At 33.5% G+C, this 25952-nt stretch overlaps 1 protein-coding gene across 2 annotated transcripts in view; it reads left to right on the forward strand.

Moving 5' to 3' along the window:
• The window catches only part of Ncam2 (neural cell adhesion molecule 2), a 329220-nt gene that overhangs the window by 217359 nt on the left and 85909 nt on the right, over nucleotides 1–25952 (forward strand). For both annotated transcript variants that reach the window (XM_090348116.1, XM_090348127.1), the window contains exons 8-9: nucleotides 264–409; nucleotides 14477–14627. In XM_090348116.1, coding sequence (XP_090204242.1) covers nucleotides 264–409; nucleotides 14477–14627 — 297 coding nt within the window. The remainder of the gene's footprint in view (nucleotides 1–263; nucleotides 410–14476; nucleotides 14628–25952) is intronic.

The raw sequence follows: 25952 nt of genomic DNA on the forward strand, positions 1-25952 counted from the left end.
ATTTGAGAAATGTTGACAAGAAGTATCCTTATAAGTTGATTTTTAAGATATTACCTTGCTTTTCTAGTGATGATAGAGGGACATAACTTCCTAAACTTGTTTTTCTTTTTCTCTTTGTGACATTCGTGGTACTCAACAATCAAAGCAGTTACTTACTATAACTGCTCCTAAGTTACTCATCTCATACTGAACTAACATGGCTTCTGATCCCACATGGATTTTAAAGTCTAATACCGATTGAGTAATGTATACATTTTCTACAGTACAGCCTCATATAATACAACTTAAAAATGAGACTACATCTGAGAATGGTCATGTCACACTCATCTGTGAAGCTGAAGGGGAGCCTACTCCAGAAATCACTTGGAAAAGAGCTATAGATGGTGTCACATTTTCTGAAGGCGATAAGGTAACAGCAACTCAGTATATAAAGTGATCCAATTGAGTGGTTTTGTTTGATTTTTGTTATAAATGTAATGAACAGAGGCATTGCAGTTACATAAGTCAGTTACTAAGTACATTTGTTTTTGAACAGTGTTATCCCTTCTCTCTGTCCCCCTCCCCAGTTGTTTTTCAACATAGTGTCTAGTGATTATCACTGGTAAATTAGTTCACCTTTTGTGCTGCCATTTCTGAGCTTCCCTTCCACTCCCTAAATCAGACAAACTTACATACATGACAGAAGTGATATTTATCAAAATGAACAGCAAAATGAAAACAAGAGATTTTTTACTTTTACTTTACTTTTTTTTGCTTTTCTGTTTTTTTTTCATTTTGTCACTGTTTTTGATTTCTGTATGTAAGTTTCTGTCCAGTATGTAAGTTTTATTTTTTTATTTTTTTGTGGGTCATGAGGCTTGAATTCAGCCTGGGCGCTATGGCTCTACCCTTGAGCCTAACCCCACTTCCCATTTTCTAAAGGTTAATTGGCGATAAGGGTCTCAGTTCCTTTTGTGACTGGGCTGGCTTTGAACCTTGATCCTCAGATCTCAGCCTCCTGAGTAGTTAGGATTACAGGGTGAGCCAGCCTGTAGGTAAGTTTTGAGGTTAATAAATCTCATTAGCTACAAACTTACTGAGTTACCCATAAAGTTAGTTAAATGGTTGAATTTATTAGAATTATTTCTCTACCACAAAGTCAGTCTGAAAATAACTTTTGAAGACAAAATGAGTCAATATGTCAACATTTTAAAATGTATTTTGAATAAGTTCAAGTATCTTATAGTTTATCAACATTATCCATAAGGTTGTTTCAATGACTGTTGGTCTACATTGAATCTTTACAGCATTTTATGGGTTTTTACATTTTTACTATATCTGTGTATGTTAAGCAAACTAACTTGAATTAGGTAATGTAGAATAAAAAGCATGTGTATATATGTATATACATATACTATAATGCAGCAAATGCAGCTTTTTTTGGTGGGTCATAGGCTTGAACTCGGCTTGGACTCTGTCCATGAGCTCTTCAGCTCAAGGTTATTGCCCTACCCTTGAGCCAATCCCCACTTCCCATTTTCTAGAGGTTAACTGGAGATAAGAGTCTCAAATCCTTTTGTGCCTGGGCTGGTTTTGAACCTTGATCCTCAGATCTCAGCCTCTTGAGTAACTATGATTATAGCTGTGAGCCCTCATGCCTGACAAATACAGCATTTTTTGAAAAAAAAATTCATTCAACTAGTTAGGCATTGGTGGTACACTGCTGCTGAGTGGTCCTAGCTACTCAGGAGTTGGGACTAATCCTCAGGAGCTTTGAGGATTTCAATTCTAAACTAGGTGGACCAGGAAAGTTCATGAGACTCTTAAAAGGAAGAGGGAAAGAAGGAAGAAAGGAAGGAAAGAAGGAAGGAAGGAAGGAAAGAAGGAAAGAAAGAAATAAGGAAGGATAGAAGGGAGGGAGGGAGGTAGAAAGGGAGAGAGAGAGAGAGAGAGAGAGAGAGAGAGAGAGAGAGAGAGAGAGAGAGAGAGAGAGAGAGAGAGAGAGAGAGAGAGAAGGGGGGGAGTCTGACTGACTCAGGGCCAGCACCCAGCTCTCATCAGGACTCTTGTGCGCAAGAGTGCGAAGACTCACACGTGCACATACACCCAAACACACACGCGCGCGCACACACACACACACACACACACACACACACACACACAGTGCTTTCAGCTGTCTTAGAAATGGGTTAAACATTGCCACATATTGTACTGTAATGAAAGAGACAAAAGGTTGCGATGGGAAGAAATTATGAAATTAATATTTCACTTCAATAAAAATTGCAAAATAAAGCCACACAAGGTGACTCACGTCTGAAATCCTAGCTACTCAAGAGGCTGAGATCTGAGGACCAAGGTTCAAAGCCAAAGTGTAATCAATTTAAGATATCTCACTTGTCTTATTTTTCTTTGTAATATTGAGTTCTCATAGATTTCATCTTTTTCGGCCTCATTTCTTCCTCAATATAGAATTTTTATGAAAATGGGTTGATATTACATATTTTACATATTAATTCTGAAAAACAAAATTATAAAATGTGAATGCAATGGTAAAATTCTGGAAATTAATGTTACAGAGTTAACAGAAAATTGTAGCCATTTCTGTGAAATGGCTGTTCTGGGAAGTGTTAATTTTCTCTAACAGTAGAAAGGCAATGTGATATTTAATACTCTAGGGAGTTTGTTTCATATTTCATTTAGCACATTTCCTTGGATAAGATTATTCTTAGGTAATAACTTCATATTATTAGTTCTTATCAATTGAATTTTCATATACATACACAGTTCTATACTTCTCTGTTCACTTTTCCACCTTAAAATTTGAAAAAATATTGACTTAAAGCTAGCTGTATACATATCTTGGTATTTTTACATGTGCATTGTTTATTTTATCAGTAAAAGGTGGTTTACCAAAATCTGTGACATATTTTTCCACATGTGAAATTTGTTTTCCAGTTATCAGAACTTTATTAAACAACACTCATATTTAAGTATTTTAAATGCTTTTATTTTTGAAACTCAGTCATAAAGTGTTAGAGATACTTTAAGCAAATGTATTCAGAGGATAAAGAAAATTAAAACCACTTTTCTATACAGATATAGAAACTAAAACAATTTACCTTCTGTTGTGAAAATTATCCAATGATATTTTAATATCCCTGGCTAATATTGTTATCCTTTCTTCTAGTATTATTTATTTCTAAAGCAATAAATCTCAAAAGTATAATACTCTGACTTTGGAAGTTGAAAATCTTGTTTTTTGCATATATTTTTTTGTAATAGAGGGGTTACATTTTATTATACTATTATACTATTATAAGGTGCATTAATTCACATACATTGATACCCTTTTGCATGTCTTGGTCCCCATTTCCCTCCCCCAATCCCCACCCCTCATCTTGTTTTCCCCCTTCCCTATTCAATTTCAATAACCAAATACAAATATACCCAATATATCAGATAACAAAGTGAGATACTGTAACAATATGAGATAACCAAGGGAGAGCAAAGGAGATGAGAGATAACATACTACATTAAGGACAACAATCATTCATTATATGGCTTTTGTTTCTATATCCTAGATGTCCTTTCATTTAGCGTCATACTATATGGCCTTATGTGTCTAGGTTTTGCTCTATTGCAAATCTCTGCCAGGAGAGCCAAGGTTTCTACTGATTATAACAAATGAGGGAAACCATTGAGCCTATGTTCCTTTGAGTCTGGCTTACTTCACTTAATATGATTTTTTCTAAGTCTTTTCATTTCCTAACAAATGGGGCAATGTCATTCTTTCTGACAGCGCATAGAATTCAACTGTGTACAAATACTATCTTTTAGATCCACTCATCAACTGAGGGACATCTGGGTTGGATCCGAATCTTTGCTATGTAAATAGTGCTGCAATGAGCATCCTTGTGCTAGTGGATTTAGTATGTCCTTGTTTCTGGACAATTGAGTGGAATTGCTGGGTCATAGGGGAGCTCTATGCTTAGCCTTTTTTTTTGATAATAAAAACTATATTTTATTGTACATAACTATTTTAAGAGAGCTAATTTAAGCACTTTACATAATTTATCACAATAATCTTATATGATATGTCTAATTATTATAATTGCCATGGTGACATAAACTGTTCAGTCTTTTGAGGAACTGCCATACTGTTTTCCATAGTGGTTGAACGAGTTTGCACTCCCACCAACAGTGTAGTAGTGATCCCTCCTGGCCACATCCCTTCCAGCATCTGTTGTTATTAGTTTTATTTATCCTGGCCATTCTAACTGGAGTGAGGTGGAATTTTAGACTTGTTTTGATTTGCATTTCTTTTATGACCAGATATATTGAGCAATTCTTCATGTATCTATAGGTCATTTTTGTTTCTTCTTCAGAGAAGACTCTCTTTAACTCTTTGGCCCATCTTTTAATGGGATGGTTGTTACTTTGGAGATTAGTTTGGGAGTGATTCAATTTTTTGAGCTGTTGGTTGATATATTGTAGATATGAGGTTGGTGAAGATCTTCTCCCAATCTGTAGGCTTCCTAATTAATTTACTAGCTATGTCCTTTGCCATACAAAAGCTCTGCAGTTTAATGCAGTCCCACTTATCCAGCCTTTCTCTGATTTGTTGTGATTCTTGGTCCATATTAAGAAAGTTTCGACCTGTGCCAAGGAGGTCTAGTGTATCTCCTATTGCTTCTTGTAAAGTTTTCAGACCACGGGGTCTTTGATCCATTTGGAGTTAATTCTAGGGCAGGATGACAAAGAAGGATCCAACTTTAGTTTTCTGCAGGTGCTTAACCAGTTCTGCCAGCACCACTTGTTGAAGAGGCTGTCTTTCTTCTATTCTGTATTTTGGCTCCCTTGTCAAAGATTAGGTGGCCATAGGTCTGTGGTTTAATATCTGGGTCCTCAGTTCTATTCCATTGGTCTTCAGGCCTGTTCTTGTGCCAGTACCAAACTGTTTTGATAATTATAGCTCTGTAATAGAGTCTAAAGTTTGGTATTGAAATTCCTTCTGCGCTATTCTTTTTGCTAAGAAGTGTTTTTGCTATACCGGGCCTTTTATTATTCCATATAAGATTTTGGATTTTCCTCTTCTATTTCTTTAAAGAATGACATTGGGATATTGATGGATATTGCGTTGAATTTGTAGATAGCCCTTGGCAAGATTGTCATTTTCACGATGTTGATTCTTCCAATCCAGGAGCATGGGAGGTTTTTCCATTTCCTCAGTTCTGCTTTAATTTCCTTTTTCAGGGTTTTAAAGTTTTCATCAAAAAGGTCCTTTACATTCTTAGTTAAGATAATTCCTAGGTACTTTATTTTTTTTAGGCTATTGCAAAAGGAGTTGCTTTCCTGATTGTTGTCTCATTCCTCTTACTGTTGGCGTATTGGAAGGCAGTTGATTTTTGAGGGTTAATTTTATACCCTGCTACTCTTCTACAGTTTTAAATCAGCTCATGGAGCTTGGGAGAAAATCTTGTTTTGGAATTCAAATTCCCCATTCTAATTTTTCAGTTTGCACAACATTTTGAATCTTTCAATAAAATTTCTTCACATCTAAAATATTGGTAGCTCTTATTTTATTTCTTATAATTAGAAAGAAAGATGAAGAGCGTGTTATGAGATATATGTAAATATTTAGGTAATTATCAAAACATTGTCACCTTCATCATTTATACAAATTTTGAAAAACAGTTTTTATTGCTATTCTTTATTTTACTCTTTTCCTTATTTACTTTTTATCTTACAGTTTTGAATAAATTTGTTACTAATTAATAGACTATAAAATCTGATAACTAAGATTTAATTAAAAGGTCTATCACAGATTATACTTACAAATCTTTCTGGTGATGGAAATTGTAATTAGATTATATATTCCATAACAATATCCTGGTACAAATTCATTTCTACATTTTTACCCATCAGAATAATCAAGTTAGTTAGTTACATTTTTATCCTAGAGGTTAATAGCTTGATTGGTTGATTTACATAGGAATATATACCTAAGATATTCTAGATGGATTCAGTTTGCATTTTGAAAACTATCTCTTGATTCAAGGTGAAAATGAAATTTAAATCCTAATTCTTTTAGCAGAATAATATCCTTAATATCTATTTAAATTCCTGACAGTGGCTTTGGATATAAAATATGAAAATTGAAATTAAATTGAAATTGAAACAATTAAAATTACAATTAAAATGTAATTATTATTTTCATGAAAAAATTTCATGTGAAAGATTTCATGAAATTACAAATATGTTGATAATAACTAGTGTGATGTTTTTAATATCTTTACATTCAGAATATTAACTCTATTCAACAACATGACAAATCACTTAAAAATACCACTTTTGCATGTATTAATTTACAATTATTTTTTAAGATCCAATAAGAAAATGATACAAAGTCCTTTGGAATATAGTTTATAGAGCCAAGTGTTCTGTAACACCACTTCAAAGCAGTGCAATGGAGAACTAGTCATCCTCTTTATGGAAGTTCCTTTTTGAAAAGAGAAAAAAGGAGTGGGGTCGTCTAGGAAAGACACATCCCTCTATGGATATTGATTGGAGTACCCTCTCTTTCTCCCAATGAAGAAGTATTAGAGTTGGCCAATCCAGTATGATACAGGAGTTTCTTTCCTTTGTGTAATTATTATTGTAAGTTTCTGAGAATTAATATCCTCCCCCAAAAAGTTATGCTGAATACCATTTTAGTAACTACTAAACAAAATTATCCCAATTCATTTTGAAGTATTTTTGTTGCATACTAAGTCACTCTAAGAAACCATGCAAGAAAGCATCCATATTCTTTCCATTATGATTTTGTGGATCATAAACTTGAATAAGACATTGCTGAGTGAATATCATTTAATAACTCTACTGTGGTTGTTCTTAAATATTCCCTACACTTACAGCTCAGAGAGGTTCAGAAGTCTGACAGCCAAGATGGCTCGGCTGTTTGCCAAATTTGATGGTGGATCCTTGGTTCAATTGGTGCTTTCCATAACACACCTCCATAGAACCTCTCCAGTATGACTTTCTCAAAGGAATCAGTCATTCCATGTCAACTGGCTAAATGCAGAGGGTATATTTTGAGACTACTAGTCACAAAACAGCTTTTCAGAAACTAGATTTGGAAAGTTATACTATATTTACTTCCACACAATTATAGTGATTGTTTAAATCCAAAGTGAGTAAAATGTGCTAAAATCCTTTTACCATAGTGGTAAAATCTATCTTTATGGGCAAGAATTTAGGTTTACATTGTTGGCCAGTAAGTGTGACAAGTAGCTGTTGTTGAAAAAGATTTTGTTTTTAATTGAAAGTCTCTTCATTGGTTAGAAAAGTTTTCAGTCATTTTTTCAAGAACATGGGTTTTAAAAAACTGGTTTCTTAAACTCATTTAGAGGGATATTATATTGTCTGTCAACTTTAATAGTAAAGTATAAGTGAAAAATTCTACCGATTGCCTGTGTATTTTTTAGCACAAAGAAAAGTCATTTTATTTGGGACTACCAATCCCTTTTCTGATAACTTCAATTTCCTCTGTGGGTTTGATAAGTGAGAAATGGAAAAATGTGGTGAATGCTTAATTTTTCCATCACATGTAACAGAATATCTCATAAAATTTGAATTGAATTTTAACTTAGAACATAATGATTAGAAATAAGACTTGCGGTTTTAATGTGCATGTGGGGCTGAATGGGCCTGAAGAAAGTAGAGGACTTATGCTTCAAGGACTATATCTACCCTTTTTATAGGGACACACGTTGAAGTTTTCTTTATACATTGGTAGAATTAATAAGATCAAGATTCAGGGCAGAAATGAACAGCATGTGAAGCATCTCATCATAAAAGTCTTTAGGATACAGTATATATTCAGCCAAGCTCATCCATACTTAATCAGCTTAAAAATCAAGACATGACAACTTGTCATCTCTCATAAGAAGTCTTATATCTAAACTCACTGAAGGACTATTGGGACTAATTCCTCTAAAATCTCAATACAGCAATTCTTGAACATCAGTGGTGGAATTGAGAACTCATGCCTTGATCCAAATATTAAAGAGAAAGCTTTTAGTTTTTCACCATTTACCTGACCTTATTGGTAGACTTTATTAATGAATGACACTAATATATTGAGAATATTCTTTTCCCAGTTTTCAAAGAATTCATGTTTTTATGTATTTGTTAATACCTTATTTTGGTAATTGAAAAAAGCTACCAAGTGATTACTCTCCTATGAATCTTATGAAATGGTAAACAACAGTAAGCAATTTCACTCATGTAAATGAAATGTTTCACATAATCACAAGGAAGTACATATTATATTGTCTAGCAGATGACATTTATCTACTCTTAAAATACAAAACCTATAATTATTTTAGTTCTTTTATGCTTGTACTAGTAGTAAATTATAAGTATCTGCACTAGAAATTAAGCTCTGAGTAAAAAAATACGTTATAACAATTTTCAGACAGCAATTCTCAAACATGTGAAAATTTACTACATTTATTTATATATTCATAAATTGCCTGGTATATTTTTATCCCTAAATTGAATATTTTTCATTCTTACACTAAATCATCAAGAGAAACCAAGTTAGCATATGCAGGCCAGTTCCTCTTACAAGTACATACTTATAAATTCAAGTACATAAAATGGAAAATTATTTGCAGTACTAAGTACACATTGACAGGCATCTTCAGGGATATACATATAGAGCTACCTGAAGATCACTGACTTGGGTCTGACCAGAGCTCATCCTTTAGATACATCAAAATATGTAAATATGTAAGTCAGAAGGACAGTAGGTATATTAGCATTCCAAATAAGCAATAATGCATTTTTACAAATCACTAAAAGAATATAGACCATAGTTTCAGTTCTAAAGTAATGATAAAAGAAATGGTCATTATTCTAGTTTGAACAGCACATAATTTAAACATGTTGAAATAACACAGTAAACTTGTACACCTGTATAATTATTACCTTTTTTTGTCTCTCCTGGAGCTTGAACTCAGGGCCTGAGCACTGTCCTTGGGCTTTCTCGAGGCTAGAACTCTACCATTTAAGCCACAGCATCACTTCTGGCTTTTTCTCTATAAATGGTACCAAGGAATCTAACCCGGGTCTTCATGCATACTTGCAACCACTCTACCACTAAGGTCAAACTCCCCACCCTAATTATTATCTTTTAATCCAAAACCTTTAAGAATATGTGGAAGAGACAAAGTATCCCTATTTTACAATTGTTTAATCATGGCCCTGTGTATTCCCCAGAGAGATCATCTGTAGTTGATTAATTCTTTTTTATCCCTTTTTTTTTTGCCAGTCCTGGGCTTGAGCTCAGGGCATGAACCCCATCCTTGGACTTGCTCAGGGCTAGAGCTCTACCACTTGAGCCTCAGCTATGTATGTGGTACCGAGGAATTGAATCTGGGTCTTCGTGCATGCTAGGCAAGCACTTTACCACTAGGCCAAACTCCCCGCCCCTGTAGTTGATTAATTCTATGACATCCCTCTCTCTCTCTCTCTCTCTCTCTCTCTCTCTCTCTCTCTCTCTCTCTCTCTCTCTCTCTCTCTTTCTCTCCCTCTCTCTCTCTCTCTATATATATATATATAAATATATATACATACACACTCTGTGAATATGTGGAAAAAAGTTGTGCTTTTGAATTCAAATATCAATACATATATATCATATTGTAAAACAGGAATTCATTTGCATAATCTCTATACCTTTTAGCCTTGACAATACTACTGACTGGAGCTTAATGAATCAATAGTGAGTGATGGTTGTAATAATGAATTTTCTACTTCGTAGTGGCAGAATAATTGTTTTGTTTTTAAGGCCATCTATTTTTAAGTTTTCTACAATTCTTAAAAGTTTTTTTTACTCAAAAACTCCTTTGGGATTCCAATAAAAACAAGTTTGAAGATACACTTTTTAAATTCCTGTTCACATCCTGATTAAATTTAGGTATTTTCCAAATTTTTATCCTCCTGGCTTTCTAATAAATTATTTTAGAGTTGGATCATGTGTTCCCAACTTCCATATGCTGTCTAGATTTTCCCTATAGATCACCAAATATAAAAGGTAAATTACTAGGTTACTGCCACTAGACTGGGAAAAAATTCAATTTCTGATCGTAGAGAAGATTGATACACATCATATAAGTATCTCTTGGCACCTGTAGATTTTAATGAGTGCATTTTTTTCTTACTAGAGATAATGGGCTTTCTGCAGGATTTTTTATTTGAATAGCATTTTTAAGATAGAATCTAATGCATTTTTTCATGCTAGTGCTCTTTGAGCAATAATATAGGTCCCTGCTGGGCAACAGGCAAAATGGATACTTCTCTGATGTAGGTGGTAGAATATAATTAGCTGCGCTGGAAATCTTTCTGATGCTTTGGGTTTGCTGAGAGGTGGGCTTTCAATCATTTAGGACTTTCTGAAATCTTTCCCAGCCCACAGTTTGAATAAAGATTATCAGAGAATCTAATCATATGTTAATCCCGTCCTTTAAAAACATTTTAGAAACCAAGACCGGGGGAGGGGGCGGTGTTGGAGGGTAATGGGGACCAAGACATGTGAAAGGGTATCAATATATGTGAATTAATGCACCTTCTATCTGGCAAATATCATGTAACCCTTTTATTAATTACAATAAAAATATTAAAAAAACATTTTAGAAATAATTCTAGGAAATATTCTAAAATGAAAATGTCATTTTTAAAAACTTTTCATTTCTTAACCAATTGATATTGATATTTATTATAATTTTTTGCCAGTCCTAGGCTTGAATTCAGGGTCTGAGCACTGTTCTTTGGTTTTCTCAAGGGAATAACTCTACCACTTGAAACACAGCACCACTCATGGCTTTTTTCTATGCATTTGGTTCTGAGGAATCGAATGTGGATGTTCGTGCATGCTAGGCAAGCACTCTGCCACTAGGCCGAACCCCTGGCCCATCATTATAATTTTTTAAATCTACTCTTAAGATTTGTAATACAATTAGGTAGCAATTCAAATTGTATCAATATTGTTTTGGGATAATGTTGTTTAGCTATGGAAGAGACTTTAATTGAGATAATGGCAGAACGTAGACTATCTTATAAATATGGTATTCTATATTCATAATAACTAATTTTTTCTCAAATACAGAACACAAATTAAAAAGCATTACCGGACAGAAAGTTTATAAGGTACAAAATATTTAAACATCAAGATGAAAGATTGGAATTTGTTTAAGGAGATACTGGTATTTATGTTTATAAAATTGGAAAAGATGAAATATTCATGTAGTTATGATGAACTTTTCAAAAAATTAGCTGCAAAAAAAAACCCAATGGACTTTTGCATGAATTTATTTTTCTTTTTTTTTCTTTTTATGATGACCCTGAAATCTGCACCTTCTTTACAGTGCCCTCACATGCATATCTTTGAGAGAGGGAAGGGCGTGGAATCAGAGGAAAAGGGTGAAAAAGTGTAGCAAGTGAACCACACTGGACACTGAACGTGAACTATGGAACTCATGTGTGAAGATACAAGGGCAGGAATGGGAGAGAATGAGGGAGCACGATGACACTGTGCCAAAGAAAATGCACTCATTATCTGAAGTAGGTGAAGGCAACACCGCTGTGTATCACCTCTAAAACAACCATGGAGTAAGTTAGGAAGACAAAAGCTGGAAATGCTATTACCAGAAAAATATGAGAGAAAGATGAATACATTTTGGAAATTTTGAAAGTCTTTCTTGATCACATTCAACATGAGAATGTACTTATTATTGGAATTACAAAGATACCTGCCAATATTGTTTAAGTCAGGCAACTAGGGAGTATAAAATAGGTAAATCAAAGAGAGTTTGTTTAAAAGAAATACATGGAGGTGGGTCTGGGAGCATAGCCAACTGGTAGAGTGCTTGCCTAGCATGCATGAAGGCCTGGGTCCTATTCTTCTGTACCACATACACAGAAAAAAAAACAGAAGTAGTGCTCAAGTGGTAGAGCTCTAGCCTTGAGAAAGCATAAGGACAGTGCACAGACCCTGTGTTCAAGTCCTAGAACTGGCAAAAAAAAAAAAAAAACATGAACATGAGAATGTTGGAAAGTGACAATGTTCAAGATGTATGGAAGTCACGAAGTGCTATGTTAGATGACAGCTGATATTTTTTTCCTTTACTATTACTGGAAGACAATAAAAGTATTTTTAAAAAGTCCACTAGAGTTTGAAAGAAAAGAAACACAATTGCTAGATATGGGAAACCAATCTCATGCAAGAAGACAGGTCATATATCTCAATACTTAGGAAAAATGTCAGTAAATAGATAAATATCAGAAATCAAAGATTGAGTTTATGACATAGCTACAGCCATGGAAAATAATTAGTTCCATTTATGGATACAAATGAATGGTGAGTTTTTTCATATATTTTTTATTGTAATTAATAGAAGGGTTACATTATATTCACCAGATAGAAGGTACATTACTTCACAAATATTGACACCCTTTCTCAGGTCATGGTCCCCATTTCCCTCTGACCAGTGGGTTTTACATTTAGTGTGTGTGTGTGTGTGTGTGTGTGTGTGTGTGTGTGTGTGTGTTTGTACCAGGTCAGAGATAATTTCTGATTGGCACAACCTCTGGACATAGTGATTCTTATATATGATATTAGCATTTTGGGAACCATGGGAGAAGGATTACAAGTTCCAACCAATCTAGGATACATGGAAATACTGTCAATAACAACAACAATGACAAAAATAACAAAGACTAGACATTTTAATCAGAAGTATATATCCATTTACTAAGAGTGAAATGTGTGGTTCAGAAGTGGATACAATCAGGAGAAATAATGACTTTTCTTAGGAAGACTATTTTCCCAATAGCAAATAATCTATGCATAACTTGACAGAGATCTGAGATTACATATCTTATTTTGACAGTCATGGGTCTTGAACTCTGGGCCTTGGCACTCTCCCTGAACTCCTTAGCTCAAGGCTACTGCTCTTCCCTTGAGCCAACGCATGACTTCCAATTTTCTGGTGGTTAGTTAAACGTAAAAGTCTCATGGACATTTGTTCCAAGGCTGGCTTTGAATCATGATCCTCAAAGCTCAACATCTTGATTAGCTAGGATTACAGTTGTGAGCCACCAGTGCTTGGATTTGAAATATTATTTTTATGTGATGAAAAATAAGGTGGTAAAAGCCATATGTTTTCTTGGTGCCATGTTCACACATGAATTCAATTTCATTTCAGTCTGAATAGCATAACGTTATAGCATTAACAGCCATTTATTATATTGTAATACAATACTTTAAAATTATGTGTATCATATATATAACTGACACAACAAAAGCTCAAAATATTGATAAGAATCAACTCAAAATAATTCAAATGCCTCTAATGAATTATTAAATTTTACCAGCTCATTATACTTTATTTTGTGAAATAAATGTATGACAGCTGCAGTTGATTTTATAAGTTAAGAAACAATTCTAGGCCGGGAGTTTGGCCTAGTGGTTGAGTACTTGCCTAGCATGCACGAAGACCTGGGTTCGATTCCTCGGTACCACATACATAGAAAAAAGCCAGAAGTGAGCTGAGGTTCAAGTGGTAGAGCTCTAGCCTTGAGAAAGTCCAAGGACAGTGCTCAGGCCCTGAGCTTAAGCCCAGGACTGGCAAAAAAAAAAAAGAAAGAAAGAATTCTAGAAATGCCAATGAAGTTGTACATATGAATTGCTATTAAAAATAAAATCTGTAGACTACTGAATTATACATAATATGCATCACACTCACAAATTCCCATGATAAATTAAAAGCCCCATTTACAATTACTTAAGCATAATATGTAAGTAAATAGATAAAGTTATTATTTTTATAAAATATATTCCTTAGAAAATCAGGTCAATCATTTCCATAGTCATACACTGACTTCCCAAGAATAACTTAATAATGACTGTGTGTTAACAATTTACATGTGATGCATACAGGCAAACTTTCCTGATGAATTTACTATTTTCTTATAGAAAAACTGCATTTCTTCTTAAGAAATCTATGATGTTTTTGTTTTGTTTTTTTAAAGGACAGAATGTGAACCCAAAATCCCAAGTAACTATCTATTTCATGTGTAGGTTTTAGGTAGAACTAAAGAAGCAACATTGTTGCTTTCTATATTCTCAAGGAATAATCATACAAGAATAATAATTTCTCTAACAATACTGAAAATGCAAGCTTTTTAAAAAGCAAAGAATATACTAAATAGAAAAAAATTGGTTAGCAAACTATGTGCTCAAGTGTTTATTACATGTCAGGACTCCTATAAGCAAATGAGCAAATAAAATGGGTAAGAAAAAAATGTAGGTCCAAACTACAGAAATGCTACTGTTTTGCATTCAGAAAAATGTAGGCACAAGTTTGTTCTTTCCATGAGCAAGCATGCAATCTTTCTCTGTCTTTTTTTTTTTTTCCTGAATTGCTGTAAACAGAGCCCCGATGGCCGCATGGAAGTCAAAGGACGCCATGGAAGCTCAGCGCTACATATTAAAGATGTGACACTGTCAGATTCAGGGCGATATGACTGTGAGGCTGCAAGTCAAATCGGAGGACACCAGAAGAGCATGTACCTTGATATTGAATGTAAGTTACTTCAATTCAAACGTTTATTAAAATGACTTTGTTGGCTTTGGAAAAGAGAAGTTCTTAAAAGGAAATAAAAATGCATATGAAGTTCATTTTCAGTACAGCTTCAGGATTGTAGCCATCCAAAGTCAGTTATTAGAGACATCTAGTGGCTTCCATGGCACATTTCACAGGACTATAAATTTAATGATGCACTCTGAGATTGGGAGCTTTCTTCTTTTTCAAGATTTAAGCAAACACTTAGAAGTTATTGAGCCACTTTAATTTTAAGTAATCATATAATCACTTCCTTTGTACGTCTGGAGGTGTGCTTTTTAAGTGAAAATTCTCTACCTCGGGAATGTACTGTTTTGATTTCTTACTAAATTTGTTCTATTGAATTATTTTATGCCCACATATGATATAAAACACTTGTAAATACAGTGAAATACATTTGAGATGATGGTTTATCAGAGTTGAATCTTTTTCCTCTAGAAAATGGGATCCTCACTATAAAATTGTTAATATATATTATAGATAATATATAATATATATATATATTGCCAGTCTGGGCCTTGAACTCAGGGTCTGAGCACTGTCCTTGGACTTTCTCAAAGCTAGAGTTCTACCACTTGTGTCACAGCAGCATTTCCAGCTTTTTCTATGCATGTGGTACCAAGGCATTGATCCCAGGTCTTTGTGCATGCTAGGCAAGCACTACTACTCGACCAAACTCCCAGCTAAAAGTATTTTTTCACCTTCAAAATTTTATGATGCTAAAAGTACAAATGTAAATTGATTTTTTATATTTAATTTTTACCCTAATGTGGCATTTTTAAAAGATTTTATTGCAAAGGTAGTGTACAGAGGCAGTATAGTTACCTAAATCTAGCAATGAGTATATGAAATAAACTCATGAAATATTTTTCTCATGTTATTTACAAGGCCATTCAATGTCATTCTCAGTGAATATAAATTATGAATTCAGAGGTTCTCTGATATTTGAAAAAATAGAGATGTTTTGTGGAAATATTGAGCTATTTTGTTGAGAAATATTAGTAATGTGACTATATTAATATTTATTGAAAGCTATATTAACTGAAATAAAAGGTATTTTTTGTTTAGGATGCCTTTAAAAAGAAAATATTCTGACAAGAATTTTTGTAAATGAGCTGTGTCACTTTATATATATATATATATGTATGTATGTATATATGGGGTTTTTTTTGCCAGTCCTGGCCTTGATCTCAGGGCCTGAGCACTGTCCTTGGACTTTCTCAAGACTAGCACTCTACCACTTGAGCCTCAGCACCACTTCCATCTCTTTTTCCTATGTATATGATATCGAGGTATCGAACCCATGTCTTCGTGCATGCTAGGCAAACACTCTACCAGTAGGTCAAACTCCTGGCTCCACACTTTATATTTTATAGAGCTAGGACAAACAAATATTAGGTCACTCGCAAGAAGGTCATTTATTGACATCACAAATGTCTTATCAAGCAAATCAGTTCAATGTTTTGATAATATTGAGAATATAGAAAGGAAGATGTGATACAACATAATATAAACTAACTTATCAGAGTTTTATTACCTAATTATCTGTCCTACAACTTGTCTTTTATGGTAAGTACATTTCATTTTCAAGTCAAAAACACTGAGATTAAATTAAATGCTCAAAATAGTTATTTTTATTTTTTCAGTTTGAAAGTGTATATAGACCAAATTTACTTTTGTAAATCTATGTTCTTTCCAGTTTTTGATCAATATAGCCATAAGTAAGGTTCTTTTTTGATGATCTCATGTAGTTGTATGAAAGAAGTGTCACTTAACTAAACTGGATGTGAATGCAATGAATTCACATCATCCTTCAACAACCTCATCCTACTTCCATCCACCTCTCTTACATTTGTCAATTTCATGAACAGCAATACTCTGTGATTTATATTATAAAATATCCAACTCTTCGGGAAATGATTTTCTTAGGTGATGTCTTGTGTCTCCTTCATTGGAAATACATTCTCTTGATGAGTCAACATTTACAGCACTTTCCAATTCAAATATTTTTAATGTTGTTTTCTGTGTCTTTGAAAAGTACTCAGAAGTGTGGAGCTCATAAGAAAGGTGCATTGTTAATAATTCCACAACACAAGAATGCAGAATAAATTCATGGATGACACTCTAGGACTAGAATATTAAGAGTAGCTAATTTGAAATCCGTAAGACAGGTACCTATTGTAAGAATACATTGTATTCTGGTGACTTCAGCACCTCTAGAAAAAGGGAGATAATGGAATAATATGGTATTATGGTATATTAGGGTATCCTCATACCTAAACACTAAATAAAATTTTGCTGAAGCATATCCACGTGTGTGTGTGTGTGTGTGTGTGTGTGTGTGTGTGTGTGTGTGTGTATGTGTGTTCGTTTTTCTGGAACTTCTACATTATCTTTATTGCATAACAGCATTGATGTTTTTATGAAATAGAAACAATCTGAACAACTACTTGCAACTGCTACCCACTGATATTCTATTACCTCATTGAAAATAATTTAAAAGTATGCCAGGTTAAATCTAATACAGGTTCTATCATGAGTGATTGATTTGCATACTCAGGTCAACAGAAAATTAAATCAACAGTTAAACTACATTCACATGTCATCACCATGGATGGGGAATTGTCAAGACAATATGAGATGCTTGACTATGATTGCATGAGATTTTTAGATATCTTTTATTTTAGCTATCGAGAAAATAGTGAGGTAAATTATTGTATATTTCAGTATGAATTGTGTCAGTAGAAATCTTTAAATAACAAGAATAATTTAGTATGAAATGTATTTACTGCTCTTTTGTGAAAACTGATAAATAATGAAGTAAATGTTACATTTGATTCTAGATGCATTCATCTTTATTTTGTAGTAAATGCTTGTAGGTAAATGTTGATCTCACTAGAAAGTTTCTTACATGTTCCAGTTTATACATGACAAAGAAATACTATTTCATAAAAGGCAGTTTTTATCCTTGGCACTGTATTCATTAATGTCTGGCATTATTACATTAAACAAACATTTATTTGTTTAATTGAAATAGTTAATGGAAGTGGAAAATCAAGATGATTGGGAGGGTTTTGGGAGAAGGATAAAGGAACAAAAACATGAGAAGGGATATCAATGTTCGAGAAGTAATGTACCCACTAACTGACGAATGTAACTATAACCCCGCTATACATTACCCTGACAATAAAATGCAATTAAAAAATGAAACTTTCCTAAATACAAAATAATTATTCATTATATAAGCATTGCTATTGTTTTCTAATACTTACATTTTTCTCATAACTACTTATACTGTTTGCTAAAAATTTTAACACTAAATAATTTTTATTTTTGTGATAATAGATATATGCTGTTATAGAATATTCTTGAATAAAAGTACATGAAATGTCCATAAAAAGACCATAAAATGAGGGTGTGGAAAAGAGCAGTGAAGGGAAGAAAGTGGGAAAGGAGGAATTTTACACTATGTCTACATATGAAGACATACAAGGACTCACAGATATTTTACACACAGAAGGAAGTTATAAGAGGATAAAATAGAGGAACTTCATTTGCCTACAATTCAGTGCAAATGTGTAAAATAACATGGTGAAAACCCTTTATATAATTAATATATATTAAAAGCGATAAAAATTAATGATAGGAAAGTAGTTCAGGCTCTTCTGGGAAGTGGGAAGTACATTCTATGAATTTCTAAAACAGAATGATAAAATTTTGGACAATGTTTCCATAAAGAAGTTGGGGGGGTGAGAGTTTGAGTATGATTGGAATACTTTATCTGAAAATATCCCCCAAAATCACCCCAAAATAGACATGCTACAAAAAAAAGTTTTCAAAAGCCCATAAAATGTGAAAGATGATAAATTTTCATATATTTATATACCTGGAAATCTATCCCATTCAAAAAAACTTTTCCAGCAATCCTATGATTTCTGAGATTCATTTCTTTTTTTTTTTTTGCCAGTCCTGGGCTTGAGCTCAGGGCCTGAGCACTGTCCTTGGACTTTCTCAAGGCTAGAGCTCTACCTCTTGAGCCTCACCACCACTTCTGGCTTTTTTCTATGTATGTGGTACTGAGGAATCGAACCCGGGTCTTCGTGCATGCTAGGCAAGTAATCTACCACTAGGCCAAACTCCCAGCCCTCTGAGATTCATTTCTTGTTTCATCACTCAGTTTGCATTCTTCTCTAGATATCCATTTACTTTCTATCAACTGTAATTTTGTTTATAATTCTAAGTATGGATATATAAAGAATTACAATGAAATTATCTCATTGGTTTTAGCCTCTATGAATCTTGTTTATTAAATATAATTAACAAAACATTTTTGTCTTTAAAATGTAGGAGTTATACTACATTTCATTATTATTATTTTTGATGAATGATAGCTATATATTTCTAACTAACAAATTTATAGGGAGCCGTTTGAAATTTAATCTCAATTTCTGTTACAGATATATTATTATCTTTAGTTGCTTGACTGTGCAGTAGCTCTAAAACTTAAGTGTTCTGTCTTTCTGAAGTTTGCACATTTGGATCAATAATTTTTTGTCCCTTCCTTCTCACTGGCCCATTTATTAACTACCCATTCTGTGCTTCTGAGTTCAGTTTTGACACCACAGCTAATAAAATCATGGTGCACTCATTTGTCTGTGTCCAGAAAATTTTACTTTTTAACCTAATGTCCATGAGAATCATGTATTTTGTTGCAAATGACAGCATTTCTATCTTTTGAGGGTTCAAATTTATTCTCTTATGTGTACTCTAGTTTGGCTTGCACTCCTCTGATTGTGGACAATTAATTGGATACTGTGGTTATACTCATGAGATGTATGCTGCAGAGGACATGGGAGTACCATTATCTCTAGGTTATTTCCTTTGGGCACACACTCAGAAGAAATATTACTTGACTGTTATTTCTGTTTTCAATTTCTTAGAAACCTTCATGGTTTTCCATAGTGGCTTTATTAAGTTATGCACTTGGACACACAATGTACTGTTCATGAGTTTTCCTTGTCCTGTTTCCTCTCCAATACTTAAATTTCACCTCCTTGATAAGTGTCTGAAACACTGGAAAGTGGATGCATCATTATGGGTTCAATTTAAATGTCCATAATTTCTAATGATGCGAGACATTTGCCATGGCCTTCTGAGAGAATGTCTAGGCAAAATGTACACCTATTTTCAAAGTTCATGCATGTTCTTGATATTCAGTTCAGCAGATTACATATTTGGGATATTAAGTCCTTACCAAATAAATGGCTTTCAAATGTTCTCTTCCATCATGTGAATTGTTTCTGCTGAACTATTTCAATCTATACACACTGAAGAAAATATACAACAACTTACTATACTTATTCCGTTTATTTTATAATATGTATCTAGTAGAATTTAGTATTAGAGATTGAAATTCGATTTCTATATTTATTTTATTGTCTGGATAATAGATAGAGGAGTTAGTTACATTCGTCAGGCATTAAGTGCATTACTTCTTGCACACTGATACCCCTTCCTTGTTGCACACTGATACCCCTTCTCATGTTTTTATCCCCATTTCCTTCCTCCACCCCCTCACATAATGTTGGATATGTACATATGAAAAGGTCGGTATTTTATATTATATGCCCCTAAACACTCATTTATCGACAGTTGTTTTTTCCTTTGGCTTCTTTTGTGTGTGTGTGTGTGTGTGTGTGTGTGTGTGTGTGTGTGTGTGTGTGCATATGTGTGTGCATCATAGGGATTGAACTCTGGGCCTAGACACTGTCCCTGAGCTCTTCAGCTTAAGGCTACCGCCCTACCCCTGAGCCACAGTTCCACTTCCCATTTTCTAGTGAGGAATTAGAGATGAGAGTCTCATGGGTTTTTGTGCAGGGTGTGGCTTTGAACTGTGAGCATCAAATCTCAGCCTCTTGAGTAACTAGGATTACAGGCTCGAGGCACAGCTCCTTCAGCTTCTTCTTTTCACATGTCTTGGTACCCATTCCTTCAGCTTCTTAAAGTCAAATATGAAGAGTAAAACTATGAAGTGTAAAACTACTTAAAATATCCAAGACTCATTTCTACCAAATGTGTCAACAAATATAAAGAGCAAAACTATAAATTTTCCTTGTCTCATTTTATCAAATTTGTCAAATTAGAATTATATGCATAATGTGCTTTGTGCTTTAGTTAAGAAATCCTTACCTAATCTCAAAATTTTAAAGTGTTATGCTTTCTTTTTGGACTTTTGCAAACCTAGGTTTTCATAGTAGTTCTGTGAGCCATTTTGAGTTTTTTTTAAACAATTGCTCATTAATTTCTACTTAAATATACACTACTTGTTTGAAATATTTTCAGTACTTCCAAAGGGATATTTTTGAAGTGAATAAATTTTTCATGGTAGAAATTTACAATTTGATTAACTTCTCAATCATTCATTTTGAAAATTTACCTTTTATTATCTATATTTTATTTCTTCTATGTATTTTGAATTAATGTTATTCTTTGTCTCAAATTCTGAATGTGTTAGATAATTCTTTTAAATAAAATATATGTTCTAGGATAACACAATATTTCTGCAAGGCAGTGCTTTAATTGCATTCCATGAATCATAATTCATTGTATGTTCTTTGTTGTATGGGTTGCATTTACTCTCCTTATCTGTTTATGTCATGCTCCATAAGCAATTATTAGCAATCTCATGTGATGGTGACATTTGTTTTAAACAGTTCTGTGTTTTAAGCTTATGAATATAGTGAATCTTGTTAAAGGTCTTTGTAACATTTTAGACTTTCAGTGTTCTCACTCATCCTTCTACTACTTTTCTCATTCCTTCATTCTTAATTTTCTTGGCTATACAATGGATTCGTGACTGCATTCTCCCCTTCTTTTAGTTTTCATTTTGTTTCTTTCCTCTTGGCTCCACAGAATAACTCTCAAGTATCCACTTCCTGGTATTGATTTTATTGAACTTTGACTCTGCCTTTTTACTGAAAGTGGTAGATTCAAGGGAACATGGTTAATATGTGTGCATGTATGTACACAATAAATATATCTAATATCTTAGTATGAATATTAGTAGAAATCTTTATGTTTTTCTTGCCATTAAATGACTATGCAAGAGACAAAAGCTATTTAATTGGCATTTTTTAATTATTGAAGTCTAGTGTGTACTAAATTTTATTTATATAGCAAAATAATACAACAGTGGCACTTTGTAGTAAAATAATATTACAGTGATAAGCTCAGCATTACTTCACAAGAAAGAACTTGAAAAGTGGAAGTAAATGCTGAGATATTAGAAATGACTGAAATGTGTTGATTATGCATTTTGTCATTAATTTTAGGCTGGAAACTATGAGACTTAACAGCCATTATTCATTTTCACAAGAAAATATAGCATAGAAATCATCACCTCCTGAGCAAAGCCTCTATAGTGAAACAATTCTAAGAAGTGAGGAGAATTATACCATTTGGAAATTTTTAAAGACCATACTAACCATATTAGTGCTAAACCCATTGTTAAAATTTAAACCTTTTAAAAATATTTTTGTTTAAATCTCTTTTGTGTTTCAGCTTAAGAAGATTCCTTGGCATTCTGCCATTTCATTTTGGTTTCAAGGGTATTACCTGACTAAGAAGTAGTTGAATTAAAGTAACAATTATGAGAACAAAGGAGATAATAGCCACGTGATATAAAATTGCATACAATAAGCTCAGATTATATGCCGTGTTTGATTACAATTATAATGTTATTAAGTTTACTGAGTAGGTAGTCAACACACATTAACTATTAATTAGACTTAATTATTTTATGCAACAACTTTAATGTAAAAATTATAGCAGTGCTTACAAAGAAACATTTAACTTTTTATTTCCATTTTTTCTAATTGAGCTTGTAGCACTGATTTTAATTCATGTTATACATAATAATAATTTCTAAATCAACATTCCCTGCAGTATAGAGAAGGCCCCTAACAATATCAAATGTATTCCAAGGCTGCCGGAAGGGATATATGATACCCCAGATTTATGCTACTTTCATATTTTCCATTGTGATGGTTAATAGATGTGTCCTTTATTGAATAATTCTTTCCTCAACTCTTACATTCTATCCTCAGAACCATTTATCATCTGCTTCATGTTCTGAATGAGTAAGGTAAGATATGGAACAGAATGTAATACTTACAGAAAGCTACTTCAGCAATTTTCTATTTAAAATGAGAAAAAAAATTGCTTGGCTATAGAAGATACTTTATATCTCCACATAAAATCTTGCCTTATAACACTGAACTCTACACTCATCACAATACAGTTAAGCTGTTGAAACATCAGAGATGAGGGCTCATTTGCAGACATAAATTGGTTCTACTTTCTACAACTTTTAGGTTTTACATTCAACAGTCAACCTTCAAGTACAGAAACCAAGCAAATGGAATGCATAGCTCTTAATCTAGACTGGATGAAAATGAGAACGATAAACAAGAAAATAGGAAAAATATTTTATTGGTTAGCCATATTTTTAACCCAAACTTTGCATTTACTTGGAGAGAAAAATATGAACAATATGATTCTTTCAAGTGCATTGATTCTATCAATTAACATTTTTCATGACAATTTTGCCACTTTCTGATAGCTGTTAAACAAATTCCAGATCAAATTTTCTTGCTAGCATAATTTACTAGAAGGGGCATGAAATCTTTTTTTTCCATAAATTTTATTATCTGGGTGATGTACAGAGGAGTTACAGTTACATAGGTAAAGTAGTGAGTACATTACTTCTTGAACATATTTCCCCTTCCCATGTTTTTCTCCTACTTAATTTTCCTCCATCCCCTCCAACTTCTAAAGTTTACGAAAACCTTTAAAGAATTTAAGGAAATAGGAAACTTTGGAAATGAAGAATCAAGCTTCCAATATTTTGTATAATTATTAGATTTATTTCTGCCACTTGGTAGCTTGTTTACATCTAACAAGCCAAATGATGAAATCCTTGTATGTACTTTATAGATTTATTCTTTGTGAACTTAAAACAACAACATTGCCTACTCAGTTCTTTCTAAAATTTAACCATGGAAATGATATTCTTTTTTCCCCCATATTTTATTTACTTTTTTATTTTTATTTTTTTATATTTTTTTATTGTAATTAGTAAAAGGGTTACATGATATTTGCCAGATAGAAGGTGCATTAATTCACATACATTGATACCCTTTCACATGTCTTGGTACCCATTTCCCTCCCCCACACACCCCCCCCACCCGTCTTGGTTTTCCCCCCTTCCCTATCAAATTTCAAATATCCAAATACAAATAAATTCAATATATCAGATAACAAAGTGAGATACTATACCAATATGAGATAACCAAGGGACAGCAAAGGAGATGAGAGACAACATAGTACATTATGAAGAAGAAACAAAAATGGCCTGTAGACACATGAAGAAATGCTCAACATCTCTGGTCATAAAAGAAATGCAAATCAAAACAACTCTTAAGATTCCACCTCACTCCAGTTAGAATGGCCAGGATCAGGAAAACGAATGACAACAGATGCTGGAGGGGATGTGGCCAGGAGGGGTCACTACTACACTGTTGGTGGGAGTGCAAACTCGTTCAACCACTATGGAAAGCAGTGTGGCAGTGCCTCAAAAGGCTAAACATAGAACTCCCCTATGACCCAGCAATTCCACTACTTGGCATTTACCCAACCATCCAGAAACAAGGACATACTAAACCCACTAGCACAACAATGTTCATTGCAGCACTATTCACCATAGCAAATATATGGAACCAACCTAGATGTCCCTCAGTTGATGAGTGGATCAACAAGTTGTGGTATTTGTACACAATGGAATTCTCTGCTGCTGTCAGAAAGAATGACATCGCCCCATTTGTTAGGAAATGGAAAGACTTAGAAAAAATCATATTAAGTGAAGTAAGCCAGACTCAAAGGAACTTAGGCTCAATAGTTTCCCTCATTCGTCATAATCAGTAGAAACCTTGGGCTCTACTAGCAGAGATTTGCAATAGAGCAAAACCTTGATACATAAGGCCATATAATGTGAAGCTAATTGAAAGCATTTTTTCCCTTAATTAAAAAAATACTTTTCTTTAAGCAGTTGTAAAGGAGTTGCCATTCAACAAAAAGTTCATGAAAATATTGCATATTTACCAATCATTCCTTTCCAAATTCTCTCCCATTTCTACTGACCGTCTATTCCCTCCTTTTTCTAATTTTGTAGCACATGTATTGAATTTTATGAGTACATTATTGCCTGCTTCCTCTCTTTATTCCTCTCTTTACTTGATTTGGTGTGTTTTATGATTTTTCCTCAGGAGAGTCCTAATGTATCTTTTTCTTTTTTTCTATAATTGTTTTGTGGTTCCAGGTTTTACACAGAGGTTTTTGATCCAGGTGGCATTGATACTACAGTAGTGCAGCAGATCCAGCTTCATGGTTCTGCATGTGACCATCCAGCTTTCCCTGCAACATTTGTTGAAAAGGCTAGGTTCTTGACTAACTTATCAAATATTATCTTGGCTGGAGTTCTGTAGATTAATTGCTGGGTCTTCTTACTACCTTTTCTTGGACAAATAGTCTCTGCTTCCATTGTTTATATTGGCATTTAAACTGAGATCCTTCTGTCTCTGCCTCTTGAGTAGCTGGGGTTTAAAAGTATGTGCCACACTCAAGTGGTAGAGCTCTCTAGCCTTGAGAAAGTCAAGGACAGTGCTCAGGCCCTGAGCTCAAGCCCAGGACTGGCAAAAAAAAAAAAAAGTATGTGCCACAAATCTTGCCAATAATGTTTCCTCAGAGAGTTTCACCTCTCAGAAACTTTGCAAGTATTTTAAAAGGTTCCATAAGTTGTCTCTTTATATTATCAATTTTGAGATATTTTTCAGTATCATACAATAACAATTCATCACTTATAAAAGCATTGTTGTATACATTGTTTACACTAACCACAGGATACCTGTCATTGATTATCCAATTACTTTTAATGTATTTAATGCATACTTTATGTATAATGTATTTCATATAGCAGCAGACTAAGATAAAAGTTCATTCAAATATGTGAACGCTTGTATTTAAAAAATCAAATTTCTACAGAAGGTAGATTTTTATATTTATAAAACATAATGAATACAGAATATCGATGTATGAATTTGTTCCTTGTGATAGATAATTCTTTAGTTTTTATGTAAGAAACAGTCTTATTCTTTTCTTTTCCTTTTTTCTTTTCTTTTCTTTTTTTGCCAGTCCTGGGGATTGAACTTAGACCTGAACACTGTCATTGGG

The sequence above is a fragment of the Megascapheus bottae genome, chromosome 1 (genome assembly GCF_031878675.1).
Source record: "Megascapheus bottae isolate mThoBot1 chromosome 1, mThoBot2.hap1, whole genome shotgun sequence".
In the NCBI taxonomy this organism is placed as follows: Eukaryota; Metazoa; Chordata; class Mammalia; order Rodentia; family Geomyidae; genus Megascapheus; species Megascapheus bottae.